Source organism: Propithecus coquereli, unplaced genomic scaffold (assembly GCF_000956105.1).
Source record: "Propithecus coquereli isolate 6110/MARCELLA unplaced genomic scaffold, Pcoq_1.0 Scaffold606, whole genome shotgun sequence".
Classification (NCBI taxonomy): Eukaryota; Metazoa; Chordata; class Mammalia; order Primates; family Indriidae; genus Propithecus; species Propithecus coquereli.
The window spans coordinates 389,169-414,336 of NW_012152019.1; the positions used below are offsets into that span (position 1 = coordinate 389,169).

The 25,168-nt window shown below is 57.3% G+C and overlaps 3 protein-coding genes across 3 annotated transcripts in view; 2 read left to right on the forward strand and 1 right to left on the reverse strand.

Moving 5' to 3' along the window:
* SLC7A4 (solute carrier family 7, member 4) overlaps positions 1-2,375 on the forward strand; it is a gene marked incomplete at its 5' end in the record, with an annotated part of 6,810 nt that extends 4,435 nt beyond the window's left edge. The window contains 4 exons of the mRNA XM_012659359.1: positions 1-654; positions 1,073-1,713; positions 1,954-2,062; positions 2,155-2,375. Coding sequence (XP_012514813.1) covers positions 1-654; positions 1,073-1,713; positions 1,954-2,062; positions 2,155-2,330 — 1,580 coding nt within the window. The remainder of the gene's footprint in view (positions 655-1,072; positions 1,714-1,953; positions 2,063-2,154) is intronic.
* A 2,488-nt stretch (positions 2,376-4,863) lies between these two features.
* P2RX6 (purinergic receptor P2X, ligand gated ion channel, 6) lies at positions 4,864-12,447 on the reverse strand. The gene is made up of 12 exons (XM_012659356.1): positions 12,284-12,447; positions 11,480-11,630; positions 10,031-10,102; positions 8,036-8,111; positions 7,747-7,840; positions 7,594-7,674; positions 7,354-7,495; positions 7,154-7,263; positions 5,542-5,635; positions 5,399-5,464; positions 5,158-5,235; positions 4,864-5,052 (listed from the first exon to the last, which is right to left on the reverse strand). Exons 1-12 carry the CDS (start codon positions 12,445-12,447, stop codon positions 4,864-4,866), a joined length of 1,317 nt encoding a protein of 438 aa, XP_012514810.1.
* Positions 12,448-13,345: 898 nt separating this feature from the next.
* LRRC74B (leucine rich repeat containing 74B) lies at positions 13,346-24,018 on the forward strand. The gene is made up of 9 exons (XM_012659357.1): positions 13,346-13,493; positions 14,170-14,312; positions 14,725-14,857; positions 15,665-15,871; positions 19,035-19,144; positions 20,068-20,183; positions 20,653-20,737; positions 22,646-22,741; positions 23,863-24,018. The coding sequence occupies exons 1-9, from the start codon at positions 13,346-13,348 to the stop codon at positions 24,016-24,018; spliced, it is 1,194 nt and encodes a 397-aa protein (XP_012514811.1).
* The last annotated feature ends 1,150 nt before the right edge of the window (positions 24,019-25,168 follow it).

Genomic DNA, 25,168 nt, shown 5'->3' on the forward strand with positions numbered 1-25,168 from the left:
TGGGCGAGCTGTGGGCCTTCCTCGTCGGCTGGAACGTGCTCCTCGAATACCTGATTGGTGGTGCTGCCGTGGCCCGAGCCTGGAGCGGCTACCTGGATTCCATCTTCGGCCACAGCATCCGCAGCTTCACTCAGATCCACGTGGGTGTCTGGCAGGTGCCCATCCTGGGCCACTACCCAGACTTCCTGGCCGCTGGCATCCTCCTTCTGGCCTCTGCCTTTGTCTCCTGCGGAGCTCGCGTCTCCTCCTGGCTCAACCACACCTTCTCTGCCATCAGCCTGCTCGTCATCCTCTTTATCATCATTCTGGGCTTCACCCTGGCCCAACCCCACAACTGGAGCGCCCGTGAGGGGGGCTTTGCGCCCTTCGGCTTCTCTGGTGTCATGGCCGGCACCGCCTCCTGCTTTTTTGCTTTTGTGGGCTTTGACGTCATTGCCGCCTCCAGCGAGGAGGCTCAGAACCCGAGGCGGGCCGTGCCCGTGGCCATTGCCATCGCGCTTAGCCTGGCTGCAAGTGCGTACATCCTTGTCTCCACCGTGCTAACCCTCATGGTGCCCTGGTACAGCCTGGAGCCTGACTCGGCGCTCGCCGATGCCTTCTACCGGCGGGGCTACAGCTGGGCTGGCTTCATCGTGGCCACCGGCTCCATCTGTGGTAAGAGGCCCTTCCGGGCAGGGCAGCAGGGAACAGAGCTTTCTGGGAGCACACTCCCATCTGTACCTCAGTTTTACTAGTTGCATAGTGGGCCCAGGAAAGCGCTCATTATTAGAAACTCTCTGCCCAGGTTTATTGGGAGGGACATCCCCCAAAATTGAGCATAGAATGCTAGTTCTGGTCATGTGTTGATAGGTTATTTCCTGAATCGAAGGACTCAGCTCTTATCAGATTCTCTGAAGGGCTTCTGACCTAAACTGGAGTGTCCCATTTTTAGGGTGGGGGGCTGACAACCAGTCTAGCACCCCCACACACTCATGCTCCGAACTCACACCCATGTTCCCAAGGGACCACCCCTGCCCTGGCCCCCAGCAGAGGCTTGTCCACCGTGCTGACCATTCCCGACCCTCTGCTACAGCCATGAACACCGTGCTCCTCAGCAACCTCTTCTCCCTGCCACGTGTCGTCTATGCCATGGCTGTCGACGGGCTCTTCTTCCAGGTGTTTGCCCAGGTGCACCCCCGGACGCAGGTGCCTGTGATCGGCATCCTGGTGTTCGGGAGCCTCATGGCCGTCCTGGCACTGCTGCTGGACCTCGAGGCGCTGGTCCAGTTCCTGTCCATGGGCACACTGCTGGCCTACACCTTCGTGGCCGCCAGCATCATTGTGCTGCGCTTCCAGAAGGCTTCTCCATCCAGCTCCCCAGGCCCCGCCAGCCCTGGCCCCCTGTCCAAGGAGTACAGCTCCTTCTCAGACCACCTACAGCTGGTGGGCACTGAGCAGGTGTCAGTCCCCGAGCCTGGGCAGCTGCGACCTGCCCTGAGGCGCTACCTGAGCTTCCTGAGTGGGTGCAGCCCTGGAGCAGCCGTGTCTTGGGCATTCAGCATCCTGGTGGTCTCAGCTGTCGCCCTGGCCTGCGTGCTGATCTTCGGGAACTCGGCCCTGCACCTCCCACGGTGGGGCTATATCCTGCTGCTCCTGCTCAGCAGTGCCATGTTCCTGCTCAGCCTCCTCATCCTGGGGGCTCACCAGCAACAGCACCGGCAGGACGTGTTTCAGGTACCTCCCCCAGCCCAGCAGGCTCCCCTCGCCCCTTCCTCCTCTGCCACCCGAGAATGAAGAAGGGCCCACGGGCTGGGGAGGCCAGTACATCCCTCCCACCCCGCTGTGGGCATGGCGAGCGAGCACATGTCTCCAAAACTTCCAGAAAAGGAGAAGGGTGCTGTGGCTCATGTGAAATCAGGCCCGGGGCTGGCGGGTGTCTCCTGCAGCCCACCCAGCCCCACCCTGCCCCCTCAGATCCCCATGGTGCCCTTGACTCCAGCCCTCAGCATCTTGCTCAACATCTGCCTCATGCTGAAGCTCAGCTACCTGACCTGGGTGCGTTTCTGCATCTGGCTGCTAATTGGTGAGTGGGGACCGGGCTGGGACCCCAAGTGGGGCAGGAGGAGGGCAGAGAGGGCTGGGACCCCCTCAGGCTCATGCCCTCCCACCCTGCAGGACTCGCTGTGTATTTTGGCTACGGCATCCGGCACAGCAAGCAGAACCAGCAGGAGGCCCCGGGGCCAACCGCCACGCAATACGTGGTGTTCCCCAGCGGCAGCCTGGAGGAGACAGTGCAGGCCGTGCAGCCTCCCAGCCAGGCGCCAGTCCCGGCACCCGCCCCCACGGAGTAGCCAGCCAGCCCTCACTTGCCCTGCCCTCCCCTACCTCCTCGGGAGCTGCGAGGGGCCAGGAGCCCCTTCTATCCAGGGCAGCTTGGGTTTGCTTGCTCAGTCTGGAGGACTCAGGACCTTAGGACTTAGCTCAGGTGCTGACCTCAGGTCGTCAGGAGGGAGCCTTGACCCGCGCCAGTGCGGCGGACTCAGCCCTGTGCCTTCCTGCTTCTGACCAACTCTGACTACCTGGGCAGGTGAGGTGGGGCAGGCGGGGAGGCCCCAGCCCCAGGCATCCACAATAATAATGGCTCAGCCAGCCATGTGGCCTGCTGCCGTGTCCACTGTGGCATTCTTTGTGGCACTGAATCCTCATCTGCCCCTAGGAACTTGTCTCCAAGTGCAGTTGTCCCCAGTCCACATCAGAGACCCCAAGACTCTGCAAAGGGGAGGCACCAGCCCTCAGACCACCCTCAGTCAGGGACATGGCCAGGCCTGGGTCCAGGTGTCCTCCACTCAGGCCAGTGCCCCCTGCCCAGCTCCGAGGAGTGCTGCACACCCCTACACACCCCAGGTGAGAGGGGGCCCATGGCAGGAGTGAGGTCACGCTCCCCCCGTGTCTGCTTCTGGGGCAGATCTGGGTCACAGAGCCTGGGCAACGACAAGGCTGCCTAGAAATGGCAGTGGGGGTCCAGGTTCTGCTCAGTTTCCCAGGGCTCCCCAAGAGTATGGCAGGTGCCCAAGGCCTGCCTGGGACTATAGATACACACTGGTACACAGGCACGCACACCCCCCCCAGACATGCACCCACATGGCCTGCGCAGACCACCCTAGGGGTGGAAGCCACAGCTGTTTCCAAGCTCAGGCTCGAGCCTTGGCTCTCTGGCTGCCACAGCTCACTCTCTGGCTTCCCTCTCTTTAAGGGCTGTGAGATAAAGGCTGAGATGCCGCACACCCATGTGGTGCTCACGCTCCTGTGTGGGTGCACGAGTGCTGGGCCTGCTCCAGCCCACCTGGAGCTGGTGGCCAGGAAAGCCCAAGGCCTGCCCTATACCACCCCACTGGTCTCCGAAGGCTGTGCTGTGTCCATCACAGATGCCTCCCCCTTCCCGTTCCTGCTTGTAAAGACTACCCAAGAAGCCGCTGGTTTTGCTGCCTTTACTTGACTTCTCCAGCTGTGACATCAGCTTTCTCTAGGCCCCAAGGACAACCAGGTACATGGGACCCATTGTGGACAACCAGGACTCATAGGCCATCGTCTCCCACCCTAGCCCTTCAGAGCCCACCTCCCCAAGGACATGGCTTTGGGGACTGAGAGGCAGGAGGGACCCCAAAAGGTTTGCTGAGTCTCCAGTGCCAGATGATTCCAGATGCCAGCGCAGCCTCAGCCCCAACCCTGGCCCTCCCCAGCACATCCTGACCACCAGGTACCCATGATTGAAAGCATCCCCTCGCCTCCCAGGGGTGGGTGACCCTGCCCCACCTTGGGACCAAGAGAGGGCCTGGCTCCTGCAACCCCTCTTGACCAAGGACCCTGGGGCATGGGCAGGACTCAGGCTCCCTCAGGAGGATTCCAGAAGCAAATCCCGGCCAGCCTGCTGGAGTCCTCAGTGTCCTTGTTTAGGGACATTCCTTCCAGCCATCTTGCCTGGGGACAGGGTCAGGACCTCCCACATGTAGCTGCCCAGACAGGTTCCTAGGTGTGGCTTGGGCTGCAGTGAATTGCAGATGTGCAGCCTCCCCACCCCCAGACTCCCAGGAAGCCTGGGGAGCAGGTTCTAGGTGGCTGGGCTGGGGGTAACCAAGGAGGGATACAGAGGGTCCTGAAGGACCCAGGGGCCACCAACCCAGCCCCACCACCCTCTCCTCCCCATCCCAGCCCTTCGCAGTCAGAGGGCTGCTGGAGAGTGGCTGGAGCACATTACCTGAGCAGGTGTGGGCCCAAGAGGTGCCTGTGCCCTTGCCTGGGGTTCTAGGGGCTGGATGAGCTGCCCACCCCACCCGCATTCCATGGATGAGGACCTGCCTTGGTCAAGCCAGTGCCAGAGCAGCAGAGACAATCCCCACCTACCACACACGGGCTCTTTCTGCCTTGCCCGTGGCTCCAGCCTCACAGACCCCAGTGCAGGGCAGCTGGAAGGGTGGGGCCTCTACCTGTGACAGGGTGCAGGCAGGGGGAGGAGGGTCTGTGCTGACAGCTGTGTGTGGGCGGACCTGTGCGAGGAACACTGGGGAAAGCCTGGGAGAGAGACTCCGGACAGCCGCAGCAGGAGCCCCACTGGTTAGCGCCCTGCCGTGGGGCCCCGGGCTCTCCCAGCCTCCACGGCTCAAGTTCCACTGCAGGGCTCTAAACAAACTGGCTTGTGTGGCTCTCGGCAGTGCCCTGCCAAAGCTGGAGTCAGGGGAGGGACTCTGCCTGGGAATTTGAGGGTGGCCTTCTCTCCCCAACCCCGCAACCCCAGTCCTGGTGAAGCTTTATTCTTGAGATCCCAAAGGCAGAGCCCCCACCCTTCCCAGCCCCCCACCACCAACCAGCAGGGAACAGCTACCAGCCTCAGGAACGGGCCGGCAAGTGGGTGCCAGAGCCTGGACAGGGCCACCCCAGCGTCAGTGTCTGACTCCCAGCAGCAGTGGCCATGGGGGCAGGTCCTGAGCCCTGTCTAAGGCACTTGGGCAGCCGGGCTTGGGATGTGAAAGCCAGCTCGCACCACAGAGAGTTGGCAGTTGCCTTCGGGGCCTTTGCCTGCAGACAAGGACAGCAGGTCAGGGATCGGGCCAGCATCCCCCAAAGTGTGGCAGAACCCAGTGCCCAGGCAGAGTGGCCTCAGCTCAAGGGCCCGCAGCTCACCTCCTCATACTTTGTCCTCCAGTAGAAATGGGCTTCTCTATCCACGTACAACAGTAGCAGGTCACAGAGGAAGGTGACCTGGGAGAAGCAGGGCCAATCCATGTCCCAGCCCCCAACCTGCCTCCAGCCACCTCCCAGCCTTCACCTTGACCCTCCAAGTGCAGGGTGCTGAGGTATGCGTGGAGGGCAGGGGACCCAGGCTGGCGCTCGAAGCTGGAGGGAGCCCACAATGCTGACTCACCACGCCCAGCCAAGCTGCGCCGGTGCCCAGAGTGATGGCCGTGGGGATGAGCCCGAACTTCCCTGCCTGGGAGAGACCTCGGCTGAGCCTCTCAGGCCACGTGTCCTGCCCCATGCCCCTCCCGCCCCCGGCCAGACCCCTACCTGCCCAGTGACGAGGATGTCGAAGCGGATCCCGTAGAGTTTGAGCAGGCTCCGGGCCTCCACGCCCGGGTCCTCCCACCAGTGCGTGGCCGTCCTGGGAGCAGGAGAGAGGGCTTTGGTGGCCTGCTTTGCCCACCCCCAGGCTGGGCTGGTCTACTGACTCTGTAAACCCCCAGCCCAAACCTGAGTCCTGGGTCTGGGCTCTTTGTCATTGCTGAGAAAACAAGGAAAGGAAGCTGAGACCTGCCTCTCAGACGCTCACTGCCTGCTGAGGGGACAGGGGACAGAAGGATCCCTAAGAGACACCACAGTAGGGGATTGAGGGGAGAAGGAGAGGGCAGACCGAAGCCTGTGAGAACCCAGAGGTGGGAGCTCATCGTCCCCTGGGAACTGGGCAGGCTTCCTGGGGGGGAGACACTGGAAGGGTATGCAGACAGGTGGTTTGCCGGCATGGGGGCAGGGGGCGCGGGGGACAGGACACAGGCAGGAGCCAGCCCCACATGGTCTCCAGGCTCTGGGGAGGTTGGGGAAGCCAGACAGATCCAGGGGTCTGCTTAGAAGACTCAAAGACATGACAATAAATGCAGTTTGATATCTGAGTGCAGTTGGAATTTTGGCGGGGCTGCCTGTGGACCGGGAAGAGGTGCGGGCACCAGGTGAGAATCTCAGGTTCCAGTCACGCAGGTGGCCGTCGGGTGGCAGGGCAGGGGACCACCTCGCGTGTCTGTGGGAGGGTCTGCGAGAGGTGAGCGGCGCCGAGCCCGGGGGCTCCGGGGGGCACTGGAACCCGGTGGCCTCGTGGGCAATCTCTGGACAGCGCAGGGCTGGCGTGGCCGGGCTGGGGCTGGGAATTGCCAGGTTGTCCTTTAAGGAACCAGGTTTTTTCTTTTTTAAATTAAACCTTTTAAAATGCTTGCTAAAAAAAAAAAAAAAATCCTCGAGTGCGTCCTGGATTGGAAAATACAAAGATTTCGCCATTCCCGGCACAGCTGGGGAAATGCGAGTGTTAGATTTATTCTGCCCACGGCCAGTTTCTCGCGGGTGACAGCAGGACGGCAGCACATCGGGAAAGGCCTTGTTCTTGGGACAGTGTTGAGAAGGGTGAGTGTCCGCGTGTCTGGCACCTACTTTCAAACAGTTCCATTAGGAAACTACCTAAATATATCCAGCTCACTCCAGACAGGGAGAGAGAAAGCAAACCTGGCCAAACGGTGAAATAAAAAACTGGTGAACCAGCTGAAGGGTATATAGGTGTTCACGGTACTAACCTTTGAACTTTTCTTTTGGAATTTTAAATTGTTTCAGTAAAACCTGAGGGGAAGGTAAAAACGAAAGACCCCCATGCTATGGAGGGCTGATGGTGGAGGCAGGGGGTAGTGGAGGAGAGGCAGGTGGGGGTGGCGACAGCCGGGGTGGGGGGCTCATAGCTGAAGTGGGGAGGATGCAGGGCTGAGAACATCCTTCCTGCCTCTGGGAACCCCCCTTGCGTACACAGTGGGGTGTGCCGAGGGCTGGGCCCAGGTGTGGTCTCTGCTGGCTGCCGGGGGGACGGGTGGAGGGGCATGCTGGCCTAGGTGCAGCAGCCGGGCACTGGGGACAGTGGGAGCCACACCTGAAGTTGTAGCTCCTCTCCTGCAGCTGGAAGGAGTAGTGGGGCCGGCAGTCAGAGTCCCCGGTGTCCAGGTCACAATCCCAGTGAACACTGATGCCTACAGAGCCGCCCTGCACACAGCATATCACTGCTGCACCAGCAGCTGGGGCCAGGACCCTCTCCCAGAGCCCTCCGGGAAGCCTGCCCACCCCAGAACCTACCAGCAATGCCAGGTCCTCAAAGTCCCCTCCAGCCTCGGCCACAAGGTCCTCAATGCGGAACACAGGGCAGTAGGGGCTGGAGTGTGGATCGTAGCGGCAGTGCTTGAAGTAGGTGGGGTCCCAGGTCTCCAAGGCATTGGACCTGGGAGGGGCTGGGGGTGTCAGACGAGGCAGGGGACAGGACGGTCTGGGAAAGGGGACAGGAGGGTCTGGGGCCAGCCGGGACCTGCCCTTGCTTACTTGGAGAAGTTGAACTTGCTGAAGGTGACAGTGTTTTTGATGAACAGCGTGAAGTTCTGAGCATGGATCAGCAGGGGCCTCCTGGGGGTGGAGGGGAGGTAAGGGCCCCTGCCAGGCCTAGGGCCCTGCTCTGGGGGCGGAGGGGACACTTACGTGGGCACAGCACTGCTCTCCACTGGGCACCAACTCCGGATCTCACAGGTCTTGTGGGTCCCGTTGAACACCACACACCGGCCTGTTTGTATGCCTTGAAGACACAAGATGAGTGAATTCCAGGCCCTCAGATCTCTGCAGGGCCTGGGGAAGGCATGGCCAGGGGTTGCTGGCAGAACAGAGAGATGCAGGGACACAGGCACAGCGGGGCTGCACTCAGGATCTGCCCAGAGTCCCAGGCTGGCCCCCCACTCTGGTGGAGGCCCTAGAAGACAGAGCCCACAGTTACCGTGGCTGTGCGTGCCTGTCTGCCCTTCGGTGCAGTCTTCGTCGGTCCAGCAGTTAGCCAGTGGCACGGAGGGGTGCTGAGGAGGGCGAGAGGGCAGTCACCGACACACAATCCTCCCCACTTTACCCCCACCAACCAGGCTACCCTGAGTTTGCGGCCACACAGTAAGACTGGAGGGTGCCAACAGCAGGAGGTGAGGGACGGGGCGCAGGTGGTGCCATCTTCCAAAGACAAAGTGGGACCCCTTCCCTCCAGAAAGTTCCACCCTGGGGTGCAGAGAAGTTGATTCTTTGAGGTCCAGCCCCTCTGGTCCAATTTGGACAACAGAACAGGGAAGGGGAAGGGACCTTGGGCAGACTAAGCTCTTGGCGCTCGTGTACCAGGTGGGGGTGCAGTCGTCTGACACAGCACCAGACCTTGCAGTCGCGGGCTGGGTAGGGAAGCAGGACGCCACGCACTTGCTGAGAGACTCCCAGCTACTCTTTTCGTGCTTGCTCTTCCATAAGTCAGAGATGCTAATGCTGGGGCAGAGTCACAGTTATGGGGACCTGCCAGGAGGGGAAGGCAACCTGGAGCATCGGGCACTCTCACAGACACTGTCCTGCCCGGGTGGAGGATGGACGCCACTGCCAAGGCGACTTAGCTTGGAACACAGCACCAGAGTGGCAGAAAAGGCTGAGGGCCTCTGAGACGCCAAAATGAGAGGGTGGGACTTTGGGGGGCTGTGATGCGTGGGCAGAGGACAGAACGAAGTTGTCCCTACCTGTGTCCTGAGTCTGCCCCTCTCCTCCACCCAGCTGGGCCACTGTCTCCTACATCCAGACCCCATGGTGACCACTAAATGGGGCCCCCACTTCCACCTCCCCAGGTAGCCCATGTGGTCCGTCCCAATGTGTAGGAGAGTGGGAGGGACCAAGTGACCAGGTTCCCAAGAGGAGCTGGCAGGAACTCTGGTTGTTCTCAGGGAGCCAGGCTGTCGGATCTTCCCTTTCATAGGAAGATGCAGAAGTCCAGACACGGGCAAAAAGGAATCACACGGATTCCAGAAAACACAGACCCGTGGCCCCAGCAAAATTCCAGAACAGTCTATAAACTGAACACTAAATAGACATTTATGAGCATTTAGAAAGGAAGAGACAGCATGTGGGTTTGCCAAGTGTGAGCACATCCTCTGTGCCTTACCTCCTGTGTGGATAGGGGCCAACCACAGACACATGACGTCCCCAACGACTGTGGTAAGCCAAACCACCAGGGCTCAGGGGACAGGTGTGTGCACAGTGACCCCTAGCCAGCAAGCAATTAAATGTTGAATTTGATTAATGTCAATGTGGAGGTAGACTTCCAGGGCTGTGTCCTGGGTCCAAAGCTGGGGAGAATGAGTGTGCTCTGTGACAGATGCCGGATCCCTGAAGACAACCCCAGGCAAGAGGAAAAGGTAAGATTTGGGGGAAGAATCTGCACTTCTGGATGAGAAATGAACAAAACAGGGTGAGGGATCCTTGCTTGACCACAGTTGTAGTGAAAAATACTCTGAAATCATAAGCCTAATGGAAGCTACCTCAGGACATATTAATAGAGAGTGGGCACAGAGAAGGAGAAGTGATATTCCAGCTTAGCTCTTGCTATCAGAGCCCACCTGAACATGTGCCCAGCTCTTGGTGTCACATGAACAACCTGGAGAGTACCCAGGAGTATGATCAGGATGCAGAGGGGCCTGGGCACCTCATGGGCACTGTTGCATCTCAGAGGTCCAAGTCCTGTCACCCACAGGCTGGGAGGACTTGAGCAATTGACTCAACCTCGCTGAGCCTCAGCCTGTTCATCTTAAATGGGGACCATGGTAATTCCTACCAGGCTGGGCATATGTGAAGACTAAATGAAATGATCATAAAAAGGTTTAGCCCAGTGCCTGGGATACAGTAAGCACAGACTGAGCCTTCAGCCACCTGGGAAGGAGAGAGGGAAACATGCGTGGTGAATCCTGGGCAACCTTACCTCTGGGCATCTGCCCTGAATTTGGGTTGGCGTCACGAGGAAATTGGTCACCAAGAAGAACACGTTCTCTCCCTAGGAGGCAAGTCTCGAGTTGGTGCCTGCTTGGCTCCCCCAACTGGAAAGGCCAGAACTGGCAGCTGGTTTGGGAGGGAAGGAGTCTTGGCCTCATCTAGTCGCCAACCCCATCGCCCAGGGAAATGCCTCCAGCAAGGCAGATTGAAGCAGAGACGGCAGGCTGGCTGGGTTTCCGGCCATTTCTGAGCCTGGGGAGCCTCATGCCCATATCCTCCTCTCTGTGACGGTTTCTTTCTCATGTTCACTCTCATTCGATCAGAATTTCCAACAGCCTCCTGCTTCTAGGCACTGAAGATCCACAGGTGAGTTGGGATGGGCGCCTGCCCAGGCTGGAGGGGAGGTGGATGCCTCACTCCATGCACAGCAGCGCTGGCAATGCAGGGGCCAGGGAAGCAGATGGTAAGCTCTGCCTGGGGCCAAAGGGTGGCCAGCAGTTCAGAAGGGTAGTTTCCTGGGCACTTGAGGAATTCACGCTCAGGAAGGGAAGTCGAGGGCTGGGCAAAGGGCAGTAGGCGTGGCAGCAGTTAGGATATGGAGGGATTGGTGGCCTTGGGAGCCTTCCAAGGGTAGAAAGCAGAGGCTGCAGGCTCTGATGGTGTCAAGTGTACAAGCTCAGCTTGGCTGCTGCATGGTGTGCCACCTAGCGGCAGGGAGTGGGCAGGAGGCGTGTCAAAGGGCCCACTAGGAGACCACAGCCTCATCTAGGCATGGCTTGCGCAGCAGTGAAAAACGTTGGGGGGGATGGGAAGGTGTGGAGGCTGAGTCCCAGGTCCAGCTTTGGCACTCGTGAATGTCACAGCCCTACGCTGGATGAAGAGAGGCCATGCCGGGAGAGGAAAATGAGTTCTCTTTAGGCACAGTGTGCGTTCACCTGGGAGGCTGCTGTGCTGAGAGCAGGAAGTCACGGGGGATACAATCTGGGCATGAGCGGAACAGAGGTGGAAATTGAAGCTGCAGATGAGCTGGTGGAAGGAGAGGGAAGCAGCCTGAGAGGCCAGAGGAGGAGTGCCTGACATGGCAGCCCAGGCAGGGAGGGGTGATTCAGGAAGCTCCAGGCCCAGGCCCACCCACACCCCTCTCACCCTACCTTTAAGTTCAAGCCTTGGGTCCCAGATACCCCACTCTTTTCTGGATGAAGCCTTTGTAAACACAGTTCCTCCGGCGGGCCAGCCCATCCCCTCGTCCACTTGGAAACCTCCTACACATCCCGAAAGCCCTGTCCAGGTACTGCTCTTCCCTGAGGCCCTTCCTGAGCCCCTCCAGCCACCCTCTGGCATCACGTGTCTCTCTCTTCACACACTTGCTGCAAGGGTGGTGCTGAAGCTGACAGCAGATGAAGGACTCGTGCTCCGGGCAGCAGCCCAGGATCCCCACCTGTGGTGGCTTCACGTAGTCGGCCACATCCCACAGCCGGTTCCCAAGCTCCTTGATCTGTGTCACAGAGACCCCTTTGAGTTTGGTAATGACGGAAATCTGGGGGTCCAGGTCCCGCTCCTGGTAGCCTTTTTTGGCGAAGAGAGCCCACCTGGAGAGAGGGTGATGGGCAGTGTGGTGTGTCCCCAGCACGCAGTGAGCAGGGTCGGAGCTGGGCCCTATATGCTCAGCAATCTCCCCATACACCCTAGAGGCTCCCAGCCCAGCGTCAAGGGCCCAGCCTCCTCTCCAGCCTCAGTTCCCACCCCAAACCCCTGGAACAGGCCTGGAGCTCCAGCCATGCATCAGAGAGCCAGTGCCCTCAGAACTGGAGAAGCCCACAACCACCATGTTCACCAGCCAACACCCCAGCCTCACTAGACCCAGCTCCCTCCTTACAGACTCCGCTGACCCCCAGCTAAAAGTGGTGGTCTCTCTGGGGGGCCTTAGCATCCCAGCTCTCACAAATGTCAAGGACTACCTCCTGCCCAGCAGGGCACCTCCTCCGCAAGAGGGGGATGAGGAGGGGGATGATCCCGCACTGTGCCCAGAGCCCAGCATGGGGCTGGGGACAAGGCCCTGGAAAGGGTGTGCACATCGGACTCAAGCACACAGTTTGTGCTTGTATTGCCTCCCCACCCCCCCGCCCCATTCCAACCTGCCCCTCCCCACCAGCCCAGCCCCCAACAAGCCTCAACCCCCAGCCCACCAGGACCAACACTGATCCCCCACCGAGCAGCCCAGCCAAGAGCTCTTCTCTCTTACCCCACCACATAGGCCACAATCCCAAGCTGCAGCAGCCTCTGCAGGGCGCCCACCCGCCAATTCCTGGTTATCACATATTTCTCCGTCTTGTAATCCAGAAGCCCCCAGCCTGCTGCGGCCCCTGAGGAGCCCATGCTGCCAGCTGCTGCTGGCTGCGGGCACATGAGTCAGCACAGCAGCTGCAGCCACAGCTGAACAGGAGGCAAAGCAGGCGCCACCGTTAAAGGGACACTTCCACTTGGGTATGATCCAGCCTCCACCTCCGGCTCTCAGTCCCAAACCCCAGCTGCCCCCTGCCATCCTCTCCAGATTGCTCTGCCAGGCCCTGACACACAGAGAGGAGCAGCCCACTCCCGCCCTCTGGCCTCATTTCCTTGCGGGGTGGGGAATGACAGGTGTTACAAGTGCCAGAGAGGGCAGCTGGGGCAGCCAAGAGCCCAGAGGAGCGGCCAAGGAAAGCCTCAGGAAGAAGCGACCCCTGGCTGACTCTGAAGTTCAACAAGCAAAGCTGGGGAGGGATGTTCCTGGTGCGGGGAGCAGCGTATGCCGAGACCAGAGCGTGCGAGAGAATTGAGAGCCGCAGAGCATGAGACTCAGGCTCCGGAGAGGGGGTGGCCCGGCTCCGTGAGGTTGCTCCGTGAGGTTCGCCAGGCCGTCCCGCAGAGCTGCCCCTCCCTGCCCCCCAGTGCGGTGAGTAAAGCGCAAGCTCTGGAGTCGGGCGTGTTTTCCCGTCCGTGAAACGGGGTCCACGCTGGACCCTCACGGAGCAGCAGGAAGCGCAGACGCCCGCGAGGCGCCCAGCCCTGTCTCTGGCCCGCTGCGCGCGCGAGCGTGCGAAGATCCGGCTCCAGATGGGCGCACGCCCTCAGAGGTTTCCGCGGCAACCGACAGTACCGCGTTGCCCGGGCGACTACCCGGGCATTGGCTGTTGGTTAAGGAGGGCGCCTGTCGCTGTCCGCCATATGCGATTGGTCAGCGCAGCTGGAGAATCCGCCCACATCCCCGGGCCGCGCTCTAGGTTCGGCCCCACGCTGTCCCGGTCTCCGAGCCTTCGGCTGCGAAATGGACGTAATCGTGGGGGGTCGGTGCGCGACGTCTGAGGAGAATGAAGAACTGGAAGAAGAGGCGGCAGCGGCTGGACGTCCTGTAGGGGTGTCTGAGGCCGAGGAAGGTTCGCACACGGATTCGGACTCCGACCTGGAGACAGAAGGTGCCCCGGGCAGCGGGGCCAGGCCTGTCTCCTCACCTTGGGGGCTTCTCCAGCAGGGGTGGAGGGAGGCGGGCTGAGGCCGAGAGGGCAAGGGACCCTTGTCCAGCAGGGAGCGCACCCCTTTGTGGGGCGTCTTCAGGGCAGTCCCTGCAGCCCCGTGCCCTCCCCTCAGTGCTCTTGGGGCATCAGGAGTTCTACCATTAGAACATGCTTCCAGAATAACGTTAAAATGCACAACCCACTGGACAGTGTACCAAGGGGTATCCCACTCTGGAATGGGATCAGAGCTGGGCTTTCCCAGCACACAGGAAAAACTAAGCTAGTGGATCTATAGAATTTAGAATTATTCCAGGTTTTTTCCCTCCAAAAGTGTTCGTAAAACGTTTGTGGTGTATAGCCCTGGGTAAAAGACACAGAATGCACTCTGGCATCAGACAGAGCAGGCCCTAATTCTCTGCTAGGATTAGCTACGATTAGCTGTGTGACTTGGAGGAAAGGATTTGCTTACTTTGAGCCTCTGTGTCTGCATCTGTAATATGGGAGCAATAGTCCCAACTAGCACAGGAAGAAATGTCTCTAGAGGGAAAACATAGGCCAGCTAGTGACGGAGGGCAGGGGAGGAGGCAGGGGCTGTGCCTCTGAAGGGGTCTACATTTGTCCTCCTGTCTCCTACCAGGCACTCACGGGCTTGGAGAACCGGGCAGGGACACCCTCTACCTGGGGTGTTGCCGGGCCCATGGCGTTGTGAGTATCTCCTGCTTTCTGCGCCAAGGGAGTGCCCCAGAGCTGAACCTGCGGCACCATGGCCTGGGGCTCCAGGTACCACTGGAGGGACTCTGGGCCAGGCTTAGAGGGGGAGGACCCAGGAGATAGCAGCCATAGGAGTGCCCCTCTCTGAGTCCATCCCGCACACTCCTCAGCTTTCCCCTGTGTCAGGCCTGTTCCACCCCCTACATCTGGGAGGCAGATGAGATAGAGGCTGTGACAGAGATCTGCATAAGAGATGGGAGCCCGCAGGCCCCTGACCTGCTGAGGAGTCAGGAAGAACTACAGGAGTGAGACCTGGACACAGCCTGGAAGGAGAAGCAAGTGTCCTGGTGGTGGGAAGGGGAGGGCTTTCCGGCTGGAGGACAGAGTGGGCTGGGCCCTGGGAGCATGAGCCAGGAGAGTGGCCAGCTGTGTCTGGGGCCCTCAGCCCTGGGAAGGACCAGGCCCTTCTGCTCCATTCTAGGGGGCCCGGGCTCTGGCTTCCTCGTTGGCCTCCAATTCCTGCATCAAGCGGCTAGACCTTCGGGACAATGGGCTCTGTGGGGCTGGCGCAGAGGCCCTGGCAGTTGCCCTGAGCAAAAGCAGCAGCATCTGTGGTAGGTGCCCAGCTGGGGCAGGTGGGCAGGCTTGAATCCTCCTTTTCCTCAGGGATGTGGCCCCCCTAAGAGGGGCCTTCTCACCTGGGGACTGCTGGTGTTTCTGGGGAATAGGGAGGGGCCTCATCACAGGGTGGGGCATGTGGGGGTGGAGTTAGACCCTGTGCAGTGTGCCCAAGCTGGATGCTACTCCCTTCCTAACCCACCCCATGCTACCACTCCCCTCCCTTGCTGGCCAGCACCCCGAACCCCAGCGCATGGTGGACTCCCAATGCTTGAATGCAAGGTGGAGGAATCCTTCAACACAGAGAGGAGGGGGCTGATCAGCCCAACCTCACTGAGCCTCAGTTTCCAATGTGTGAAATGGCCCCAACAATACCTCTTAGCTCTTGGGGTTGCAATGAGCATTAAATGAAAGTGGGTATGTGAAGTGGTCAGCACAGTGTCTGGCCCATGTAAGTGCTCTGTGTACTGCCACCTGGGCTGTTACTACCAATCCCAGAAATGGGGCAGTGGGCGCTTCTGTGGTGGGGTATATCACTTCCAGATGGCTGCCCCTCCACCACAGCGTTCTTGGCAGCACCCAAAACACCCTTTGACAGAGAAGCTTGTGGACACACAGGGATGGGGAAGTCAGGGGCCGGAGGGGACCCAGCTCTTGGGTGGCAGGGTCATGCAACCTCAGACAGTGCAACTGCAAAGCCCGTTCCTCTGCGTCAGGCCTGGAGGTTTGGGGGATGGAGGAAGGGGAGGAGGGTGGTGCCTCGCTTTGGATCCCCCTGACTGAGGAATGGTGCTGGTGCCCAGATGTGGACCTGTCAGAGAACCAGCTGGGAGCAGCAGGGGCCCAGGCCCTCTGTGCTTTCCTTGTGGGGAACATGGCCATGCAGAAGATTCAGCTGTCAGGGAACAGTCTGGAGGAGCAGGCAGCCCAGTACCTTGCTGAACTCCTGCTGGCCCACACAGGCCTGAAATCCCTGGACCTGAGCTATAACCAGCTAAACGACCAAGCAGGTAATGCCCACCCAGGGCCACCATGGGACACAAAAGCTAATGGGTGGGGGTTGGCAGGATCGTGCTGAGCACCCACCAAAGAACATCCACACTCTGGCTCCTGCACCGCATACCCCACCTTGGCCCACTCCTCCCCTCTCCAGCCACACAGAACTCTCAATTCATTCCACAAATAGCTCATTGACCGTTACTGTATGTGCTGGGCTGATTTAGCCACTAGGGATCCAGCCTTGAACAAAACAAAGTCCCTGACCTCAAGGAGTGTGTTAACAAGATCATTCTCTGTAATTATCGGTGCCAATAAGGTACCAAGAAACCAATAAGGGCCAGGTGCAATGGCTCAGGCCTGTAATCCTAGCACTTTGGGAGGCCAAGGTGGAGGATCATATGAGGTCAGGAGTTCCAGACCAGCCTGAACAAGAGGGAGACCGTGTCTCTGCTAAAAATGGAAACATTAGCCGGGTGTGGTGGTGCATGCCTGTAACCCAGCTACTCGGGAGGCTGAGGCAGGAGAATCACTTGAGCCCAGGAGTTTGAAGTTGGTGAGCTAGACTGATGCTATGGCTAGACTCTGCCCAGACGACAGAGCAAGACTCCATCTCAAAAAAAAAAAAAAAATCTCTACAAAAAAATATAAAAATTAGGCAGATGTGGTGGCACACACCTGTAGTCCCAGCTACTCGGGAGGCTGAGGCAGGAGGATCACTTGAGCCCAAGAGTTTGAGGTTGCAGTGAGCTATGATGATGCCATTGCAGTCTTGCATGAGTGACAGAGCAAGACCCTGTCTCGAAAAATAATAATGCGTGCTTCTAGAGAAGAATGGGGACTCCCTGCTTTGGAGGGGTAGCCGGGCAGGCCTTTGTGAAAAGGTGACATTGAAGCAGAAATGTGCAAGCACACCAGACGGAGAGCATTTCAAGCAGAGGACAGTGGGCATGCAGGCCTGTTTCCCAGACTGACAGACACCAGTGTGACTGGGCTAGTGAGCCCAAGGAGAGTGGCCATGCTGTGGGGTGGAGAGGCCAGAGGGGGTCACAGGGCTGCAGATCATGGCAAAATGTATGAAAATTTTATTCCAAGTGCTGTAGAAGACACGGGTGGGATTCCTGGAACTCATCACTCGTGCCCCAGGGCCTTTGCACCAGCTTTCTGCTTTTTAAGGAATATTCACTTCTACCTGCCTTTCCCCAAATGCTCCAATCAATAATATGAATCACCTGGGACCCTGGGCTAGGAATACAGATTCCTGGGCTATGGACCTGCTGAACCAAACTCTTGGGGGAATGCCCAGGCATCTCCATCTTAATGGATGCCCAGGAAAATTATCTGATCTGGACGGTCTCAGAATAGCTGCTTTGTCTCAAGCAGCTTAGAGTGAGTGAGGTGGCAACAACCTGTGAGAATTGGCCTCGAATTGAACTGCCAGAGGCCAGTTTGCCTTCTAAGAAAATCACTGTGAGAAGTCAGTGAAATTAAAAGTGAGACTCATTTCAGACTTGGACAAACTTAAGTATAAGTGTCTCTCTGGGCCTGCAGCTGGGCAGGTGCCAGAGAGGCAGCCAGGGTGGAGGGGCTGGAAGCCAAGGCCCTGTGCATATGTGCATATGAGGGAGGCAGGTGGGCCCTGGGAAGGAGAATCTCAACCAGGCCATTTTGTTTCTCCACGTGGGGGTCTGTGGTGGGCCTGACCCCCGTGAGGCGTGGGGTCAGAGGACAAGCACTGGCAGTTGCAGAGGTGCAGAAGAAAGAGCCTTCCCACGCTTCAGCTGTTAGCAAAGAAGGGGCTTCCCCACAAAATGGGGGACCACTGCACTCTCTTCTCAGCCCTAGGGGTGTCTGAGGAAGGAGGAAGGAACCCGTGTCTGAGAACCTGGGAGTATCACGTCCCGTGCTGGGCGCAGAATCCAGCTCTCAGCAGGGCAGTGTGGGAGTCCCAGCTTCTGTGCAGGGAGCTCTCCGAGGTGCTAAAAGCATCTGCCGTGGCGTGTGCTGGCCCAGCAGGCTGGCTGAGGACTCCGGGTTAGTTTATCTGTTTTTCCTCTGTGCACCTCTTCAGCCGATCCTTGCTAGACCTGTGCTAGGTGTCGGGATCACAGTGAGAGGTTAATGTTAGACCCTCAGGGGGCTCCCAGGCTGGTGGCAGAGACCAGCCAGGCAGAGAGAGGTCTAATGGTCGGAGCCTGGAAGGATGGAGGCACCATAGACAAGGGACCTGGGGGATCCAGGCCAGCCCAGTGGGGCAGGCAAGGCCTCCTGACACCATGGACCCAAGTTAGAAGGATGAGGAGCTGTTAGCCAGGTGAAGGAGGGGGCTCCAAATGGGGAACAGCCAGGAGACATGCTGATGCTGGTGCTTTTGCGACCTGGGAGCGGGTCAGACTGCCTGACAGAATGGAATGTGGGCTGGTGGGTCAGGTTCTGCCCGAGTTATGCACTAAATATCTCCCAGGCTTTCTTTCCCCACACTGGGCCCTTCCCTTCTCTACCACCCCTTCATCCTCCCCACCACAGGTGTGCCAGGCCTGTCGCCTCTGGCCTAGACTGTGGCATGAGCCTCCAACTGGTCTTCCAGCCTCTCCCTTCTGCCCCGCCCACCCCATTCAACCCTCATCACCCACTGCTAGGGATCTTGATGAGATGCTAATCCAGCCCTGTCACTTCTTAAGGCCCTCCCTGACTCCTGGCCACTTGTAGGCAGAGCCTGTTGGTTCAGCAGTAAAGGCCTCTGCAGCACCTCTCCTGTGCCCGTCACTCCCACCTCAGGCCGGCCCCCTGCCCGGCCCCAGGCCGCATGCATCTGCACAGGTGCTTCTGCTCGCCTGTGCTTTCCTGTGTCCACTCTCCACTGTGCCTGTGCATGTGCTGGGGACTCCTCGGTCCCACATCATCGCCTCTGTCCACTTTCCTAAACCCCTGGGGTAACAAGGCAGGGTTAGCCCCTTCTTCCCACACCTCCCTTCTCTTGATCTCAATAGCTCACATCCCATTAATTTGTGTTAATATCTCCCCCATTAAATGTGAATCCCTTGAGGGCAAGGCAGGCCCATGTTGGGTTCATCTCTGTGACCCCCCTGCCCAGCAGAGACTCAGACACTGGGCATCAGTGTCATTTTTTGAAAGAACAAACACAGTGAATAAGAAGGTCTCTCTCTCTTTCTGAAGGAGAGATGCTCGGACCAGCCCTGGCAGAAAACACAGGACTCACCGAGCTTAACATAAGCTGGAATCACCTCCGAGGCCCGGGAGCTGTAGCATTTGCCAGGGGACTGCAGGTAGGAGGCCCCTGCCCAGTCGGCTCCTCAGGCATGTCTTTTCGGGCAGGTCTCCCAGGTGTCAGCCCCCTGTCTTTGCTGCTCTTCAGAAATGAATCTTGGATCTTTTGAGCAGAGGTTAAAGTGTGTTTCATTAGGTGACTTTAATTTCCCTGGTCTCATTTAATGACTGCAGTACAGTGTGCTCACTCTCCTGTCACACAGCTGAATGTCTCACACCTTCCCCAGACATCAAAGACACTCAGCTGGTAGGGGACATCCGTGCAGTCTGGCAACACATACTTACTGTGGGGCACATGCAGACGGTCCCCTGAGATGATACCCTTACACCCCTGGATGCCAGCACACCCTCTCAAACATCCCACCCGCTCCCTTGCGTGTTGTGGTTCACAGGCCTCGGGAATGGCAGGCTCAAGCCCTACCAGGGTGCCACAAGGTGCCTGCAGTGTCTCCAGTGCCTTGCTCTCTTATGGCAGATGGCAGGTCAGGTTCTTTCTTCCCCCCCAGCATAGTCCCCTGGGCGGGTTTCATCTGACAGTCCTTCACTGGAGCCTCCGCTGGGCCCCTGGGCTGCTCCGTGTCTCGAGGTCCCTGCCTTCGAGAGGCTGCTGAGTGGGTGTGGAGTCTGACCCCCATGTCTCTGGGGCCTGCTGCTGTTTGGCAGAGCCCCTCCCAGTCTCTGAGGGTCGTTCACAGCCACAGTCACCCTTTCTCATTGTGCTTCGGGCCATTCATCTCTCCTGGTCACCGTCATCTGAGCCACAGCTACCAGGGGCCTGTGCAGCACTTTCCTGATTCTTCCCTGGTACCTCTGCCCTCTGGACTGTGTTGTGCTCCCTGCACCTCGGGCCTGTGAGGCTGAGGCCCCCTGCGTTTCTCCACTGTCAGATGTGGTTCCCTGGCTTTGCTCCTTGGTGTTCTAGGCAAATATTTTCCTTAAAGTCCTGGATATCTCGTACAATGGCTTTGGAGATCCTGGAGCCTCCGCAGTGGGCGAGGCTCTCAAGGCCAACAACGTGCTGGAGGAACTCAACATGAGGTGAGGAGTGCAGGTGTGTCACGCTAGGGACCAGGGGCTCCGGGACCTTGTTACTGTTCACTTTAATTCCTGAACCTACCACAGTCTACCTGTGACGGGGCTTGAGCCACAATCCCAGAGCACCCAGCTCCATCTTTCTCGTCCAAGTTCATTATTTATATGTTGGGACTTGTAATTCCTGCAGTGCAGGCAGGTGGCTGGGAATCACAAACGTGTGTGTAAAGCACAAGGCCCGTGATGGGGCCGGGGCTCCGTGAGAGCTTCTTCCCTCTCAGAAAGGGAGCCTAGTCGGGGTGGGGCGAGGCAGGGCCCTGACAGGTGGGCCAGTGTGTATGCCTTGCTCAGCACCTGGCTGCTCCTACAGGCACCTGGTGGCTGCAACAGCAGCTGTGGTGGGGACGTGGGGGGGCAGTAGGCTCTGTGTATCTGCTTGGAAGGTAGCACAATGCACATATTTTTTTTGCTGCAGCAACAACCGAATCTCTGCGGTGGGAGCTCTGAGCCTGGGCCTGGGCCTGGGCCTCCGGGTCAACCAGACACTGAGGGTTCTTGTTGTGAGTGCTGGCCCGATGGGCCCAGACCTACCCAGCGCCTGTCCATGCAGATCCCTCCCCCGCCACATCGCCCCAGCCCCCGCCTAGGTGCAGCTGGTGGGTGTACACTGCACACAGCCTCTAGGGCCCAGGCGGGGTCTCTGGGAGGGACCTCCTAGCTTCCCCTTATGACCACTTCCTCCCGGTGCCATTCCCTCCACCCCTGGCCTGGCCCTCCTCCTCCCCTTACCTGTCCCCGCTGTGGCTCCCCAACACTCCTTGCTGCCTTTCTCTGCTGGGCCCCCCGGGGTGTGTCACCTTCATCTTCTCCCCTGCCCTTCCTCTGGCCTTGCTGGATCCCAGGGTCGGCCCAGGGGTAGTGTTGGCCTCTGCTCAGACCTGCTGCCTTGCGTGCCCATCAGGGGTTCCCTTTCTCCAGGCTTGCAGATGGGGAGGAGCACTGAGCAAGGCTGACAGCAGAAATCAGAGAAGGGAGGGAGCCAGGCCAGGGTGGAGCAGGTCCCAGGGACCACTGTGCCCACAGCATGTGCTGGGGGACAGTGTTACCATCTCTGGAGGAGGCCTCTGGCTCTGCCTGGCCCTCATCTCCCCCCGCAGCCTTCCCCAGGCTCCTCCCGTAGCTCTCACACACACCAGCCCCTGCCCCTGCTGGAAGCTTCTCCCTTTAAGGGCTGCCTCTTAGGGGAGGGCTCCTTCTCCCCAAGTCAGAGGGTGGGGCCCAGAGCTCGCGCCGCCCCTCCCTTTCCATACCTCCCCTCTCACCCAGCCTAGTGTGCTTGGGCTACTGGGTCCCCTCTTCTCCCCCTTGGGAAGTGAGACTTGCTAGTCTCCTGGCTCTGGTCCTTCCTACCTACTACCCAGTGATCTTTGTAAACCAGAAACGTGTCTGCACGCTCCCTGCTTAAAGCCGGTGGGGTTTGATCCCGTCTGGATAAATCCAAGCTTCTTAGTGTGTCATTCACAGCATGTCATGGGGATCTGGGCTCTGCCAACCCCCCTCTTCCAAGTTCGTTGTTCTCACGCCACGCTGCTCGGAATTCACACACACAGACACACACACAGACACACACACACACACACACACACACACACACGGTACTATTTTTCACCTCTTTCTGCTTCCGCCGCTTTTCTTGCTGAACTGCTCAGCCCCACCCCTAAGTCCTCAAACTTGGTTCAGAATAAATCTAACTGTGATTTCTTTAAGTTCTAGTGTCTGTTTTTTGCTTTTTTGTTTTGTGGGAGGTTTTTTTGTTTCTTTTTTTAGAGACAGGGTCTTGCTCTCTCTCCCAGGATAGAGTACTATGGCACCATCAAGCTCACTGCAGCCTCGAACTCCTGGGCTCAAGCGATCCTCCTGCCTCAGCCTCCCGAGTAGCTGGGACTACAGGCGCCACCACCATGCCCGGCCTGTCTTTGTTGTACATCTAATAAACAGATTTATAGCCAGTACCTATCCATGAAATATTTTAACAAATTCCAGTTCACAGGCAGGTCAGCTTCAGTTTATAGGCCAAAGTTTTATTATTACCCACGTGCTTGACTGTAGCCATCGTGGGCCACTGTTAAAATTCTCTTTTGGGTTTTCCTTTTCCTGACACTTCCCAGGTAGGGTTGGTGCACACTCTCTCATTGCACTTACCACACTGCGTTTTTATGATGGCTCCTGTCCCTCCCCTGCCCCAGCAGGTGAGCTCTTTAAGGGCAGCAGTGTGTCTGGTGCATCCTTTCCCCTGTCTCTCCCAGCAGCCTCACCAGGGCATGCCGTCCAGCAGAGACACCTTCTGAGCTGAGACAGTGGGGCCGTCCTAACCAGTCCTCAGAGATGAGGAGGCTCTCCTTCCCCTTCACACTGTCCTCTGGCTTCCCTGGGCTCAGCTTCTCTCGGTTTTGCGTTGTGTTTCTCAGGTGTCCAGGAATCCCATGCGAAGTGAGGGCTGCTTTGGTCTTCTCAAGTCTGTGCAGGACAATCCAGCACCTGCTCTGGAACTGCTGGATTTCTCCGTAAGAGCTTTTCATAAACCTCATCTGTGATTCTCCCAGCAGCCCTGTGAGGTATCGTTATATCCATTTTAGAGGAAGAAAGTAGGGGTCAGAGACACAAAGTGCCCTGCCCAAATACACCGTGAGGCAGAGGCAGAGTACCAACCGAGCCTGAACGCAGGTCTAGAGGCCACTCCGGCTCTGCTCCCTCTGGACTGGCGGTCCTGCCGTGGTCTCACCTTGGGCCCCTGCCTGGGTTCTTCACTGGCTGAGAGAGAACAGGTGGGGCTCAGGGGCACTATGCTCACTGTTCACTGATGTTTAGATTTGCAGGTTCGCTGTTCGCAAGGCTGCCCTTCTCTCCTCCCACCCCTGCTGCTGCCTGTAGGGGGGACTGTGGCACTGTGAGATTCAATTAAGTGGCCGTGAGGGACATCAGGGCCCCTGTTCATTCAAGTTTGCTTTTGTAATATAGGAAAATAAATCACTCTTTTCTAAGGCAACTAATCATTAAAGAGAAAATCCCAAAATAAGAATCATTAAAAGAAACATCCAATTACACATCAGTGCTTATTCTAACCCTGATTTATTTCAACCCAAACTTGGGTCAAAGGCTTTCCAGAAATGTGTATTTACAGTTCCAGTCCTTAAGGTTTGGGACAACTGATGTCAAACATTGTTACTGTTTTTTGTTTGTTTTTTGGAGACAGACTCTTACTCTGTCACCCTAGCTAGAGTGTGGTGGCATCATCGTAGCTAACTGCAACCTTGAACTCCAGGGCTCAAGCAATCCTCCTGCCTCAGCCTCCTGAGTAGCTAGGGCTATGGGCTTGCCCCACCACTCTTGGCTAATTTTTTAATTTTTTGGTAGAGATGGGGTCTTGCTATGTTGTCCATGCTGATCTAGAACTCCTGGCCTCAAGCCATCCTCCTGCCTTGGCCTCCCCAAGTGCTGGGATTACAGGCATGAACCACTGCACCTGGCCCCTTTCTCTATTTTAATAGTTTGGAGAGTCTGTGACTGTCATCCACAGAAGAGAAGCCACCAGAAGGAGCTTCTTTGAGACCTTGTGTGTGTAAGTAAAAATAGTCAAGTTCTCAGAACGTAGTAACATACTGCCTTGTAATGGATTTCTCCCCAGTATATCCAGGTGAACACAGAGTTTGATGACCTTGCTAGCTCAGTGAAGGTAATTCTTCCTGGGCTTTGCATAAAGACTGGTGCTTGCAGAGCGGAGTATAAAAAAGAGTTGCTGCCGGTCTTCAGACAGTCCCTACCAGTGCCTGCTCCTAAATGACTTTGGAGTGTGGCTTCCTCCCCTCCAGCCAGCCACTACAACTTCTACATTGAGTGCTCTTCAACTCACGATGCCCTGTGACCAGGATGTCTGCGCTGAGTCCCTCCATCAGCCAGGTGCTGAGTCCTATGGAGCTGGCCTTCATGATGACTCAGACACCTGTGCTTCCTCTCTGCCCCTCTGCCCCTCTGTCCCTGTGCCTCTGGACTAATCTGGGCCTTTATTTGCTCTTACTCATTCATGTAACACAAACCCTTACTATGTGCAGCACATTGAGCTGGGCATGGGGTCAAAGATGCCCAGACAAGTCCCTGCCCTCCACATGTTCATGTTCTGGTGACCTCAGGAGACTATTAGAATTTCAAGAGGTGCACAACTGGCATTCCCAAACTCTATTCATGAGAATGCAGACTGGTACAATCTATTTGAAAGGCATTTTATCATTACTCACCGAGAGTCATAAAACTGCCTGTGTCCTTTGATCCAATCATTCCACTAATCTGCTCTGCAAAAATAATCAGAGATGCATAAGAAGACTGATATTCATTGAAATGCTGTTTATAATAATGAAAATTGGAAATATCCCAAATAACAGGGGATCAGTTAAGTAAGATTTGGAACTCTGCAAACATTAAAAGCCACATGCTCAAAGAACATTTAACCATTCGTGAAAACACACATGATTAATGTTAAGTGAGGAAATCAGGATCCAGAAATCACATGGATTTTTTGGCACTTCCTCAAAAGATTAATCATAGAATTACCATATGACCCAGCAGTTCCACTCAACAGAAATGAAAAATATATGTCCACATAAAAACTTGTACATGCATGTTCCTGGCAGCATTATTCATAATATCCAAAAAGTAGAAATGGCCACCAATGGATAAACACAATGTGGTATAATCCATATAATGGACTATTATTCAACAATAAAAAGGAATGAAATTTGAGGTTATAAAAATGTTCCAGTCGGTCCCAGTACATTCACTTAATAGCTGCTGGCAATATGGAAGGTTCTTTTTCTGTTTGTGTAAACTCTAATTTCTATCAAGGTGTCATGGATTTTTAAAATTGGTCTTTCATTACAAGTGTCTCAGTGTTGGTTAATTAATTTTTGCCATGACCATTATTGATCAAGCAAGTAAAT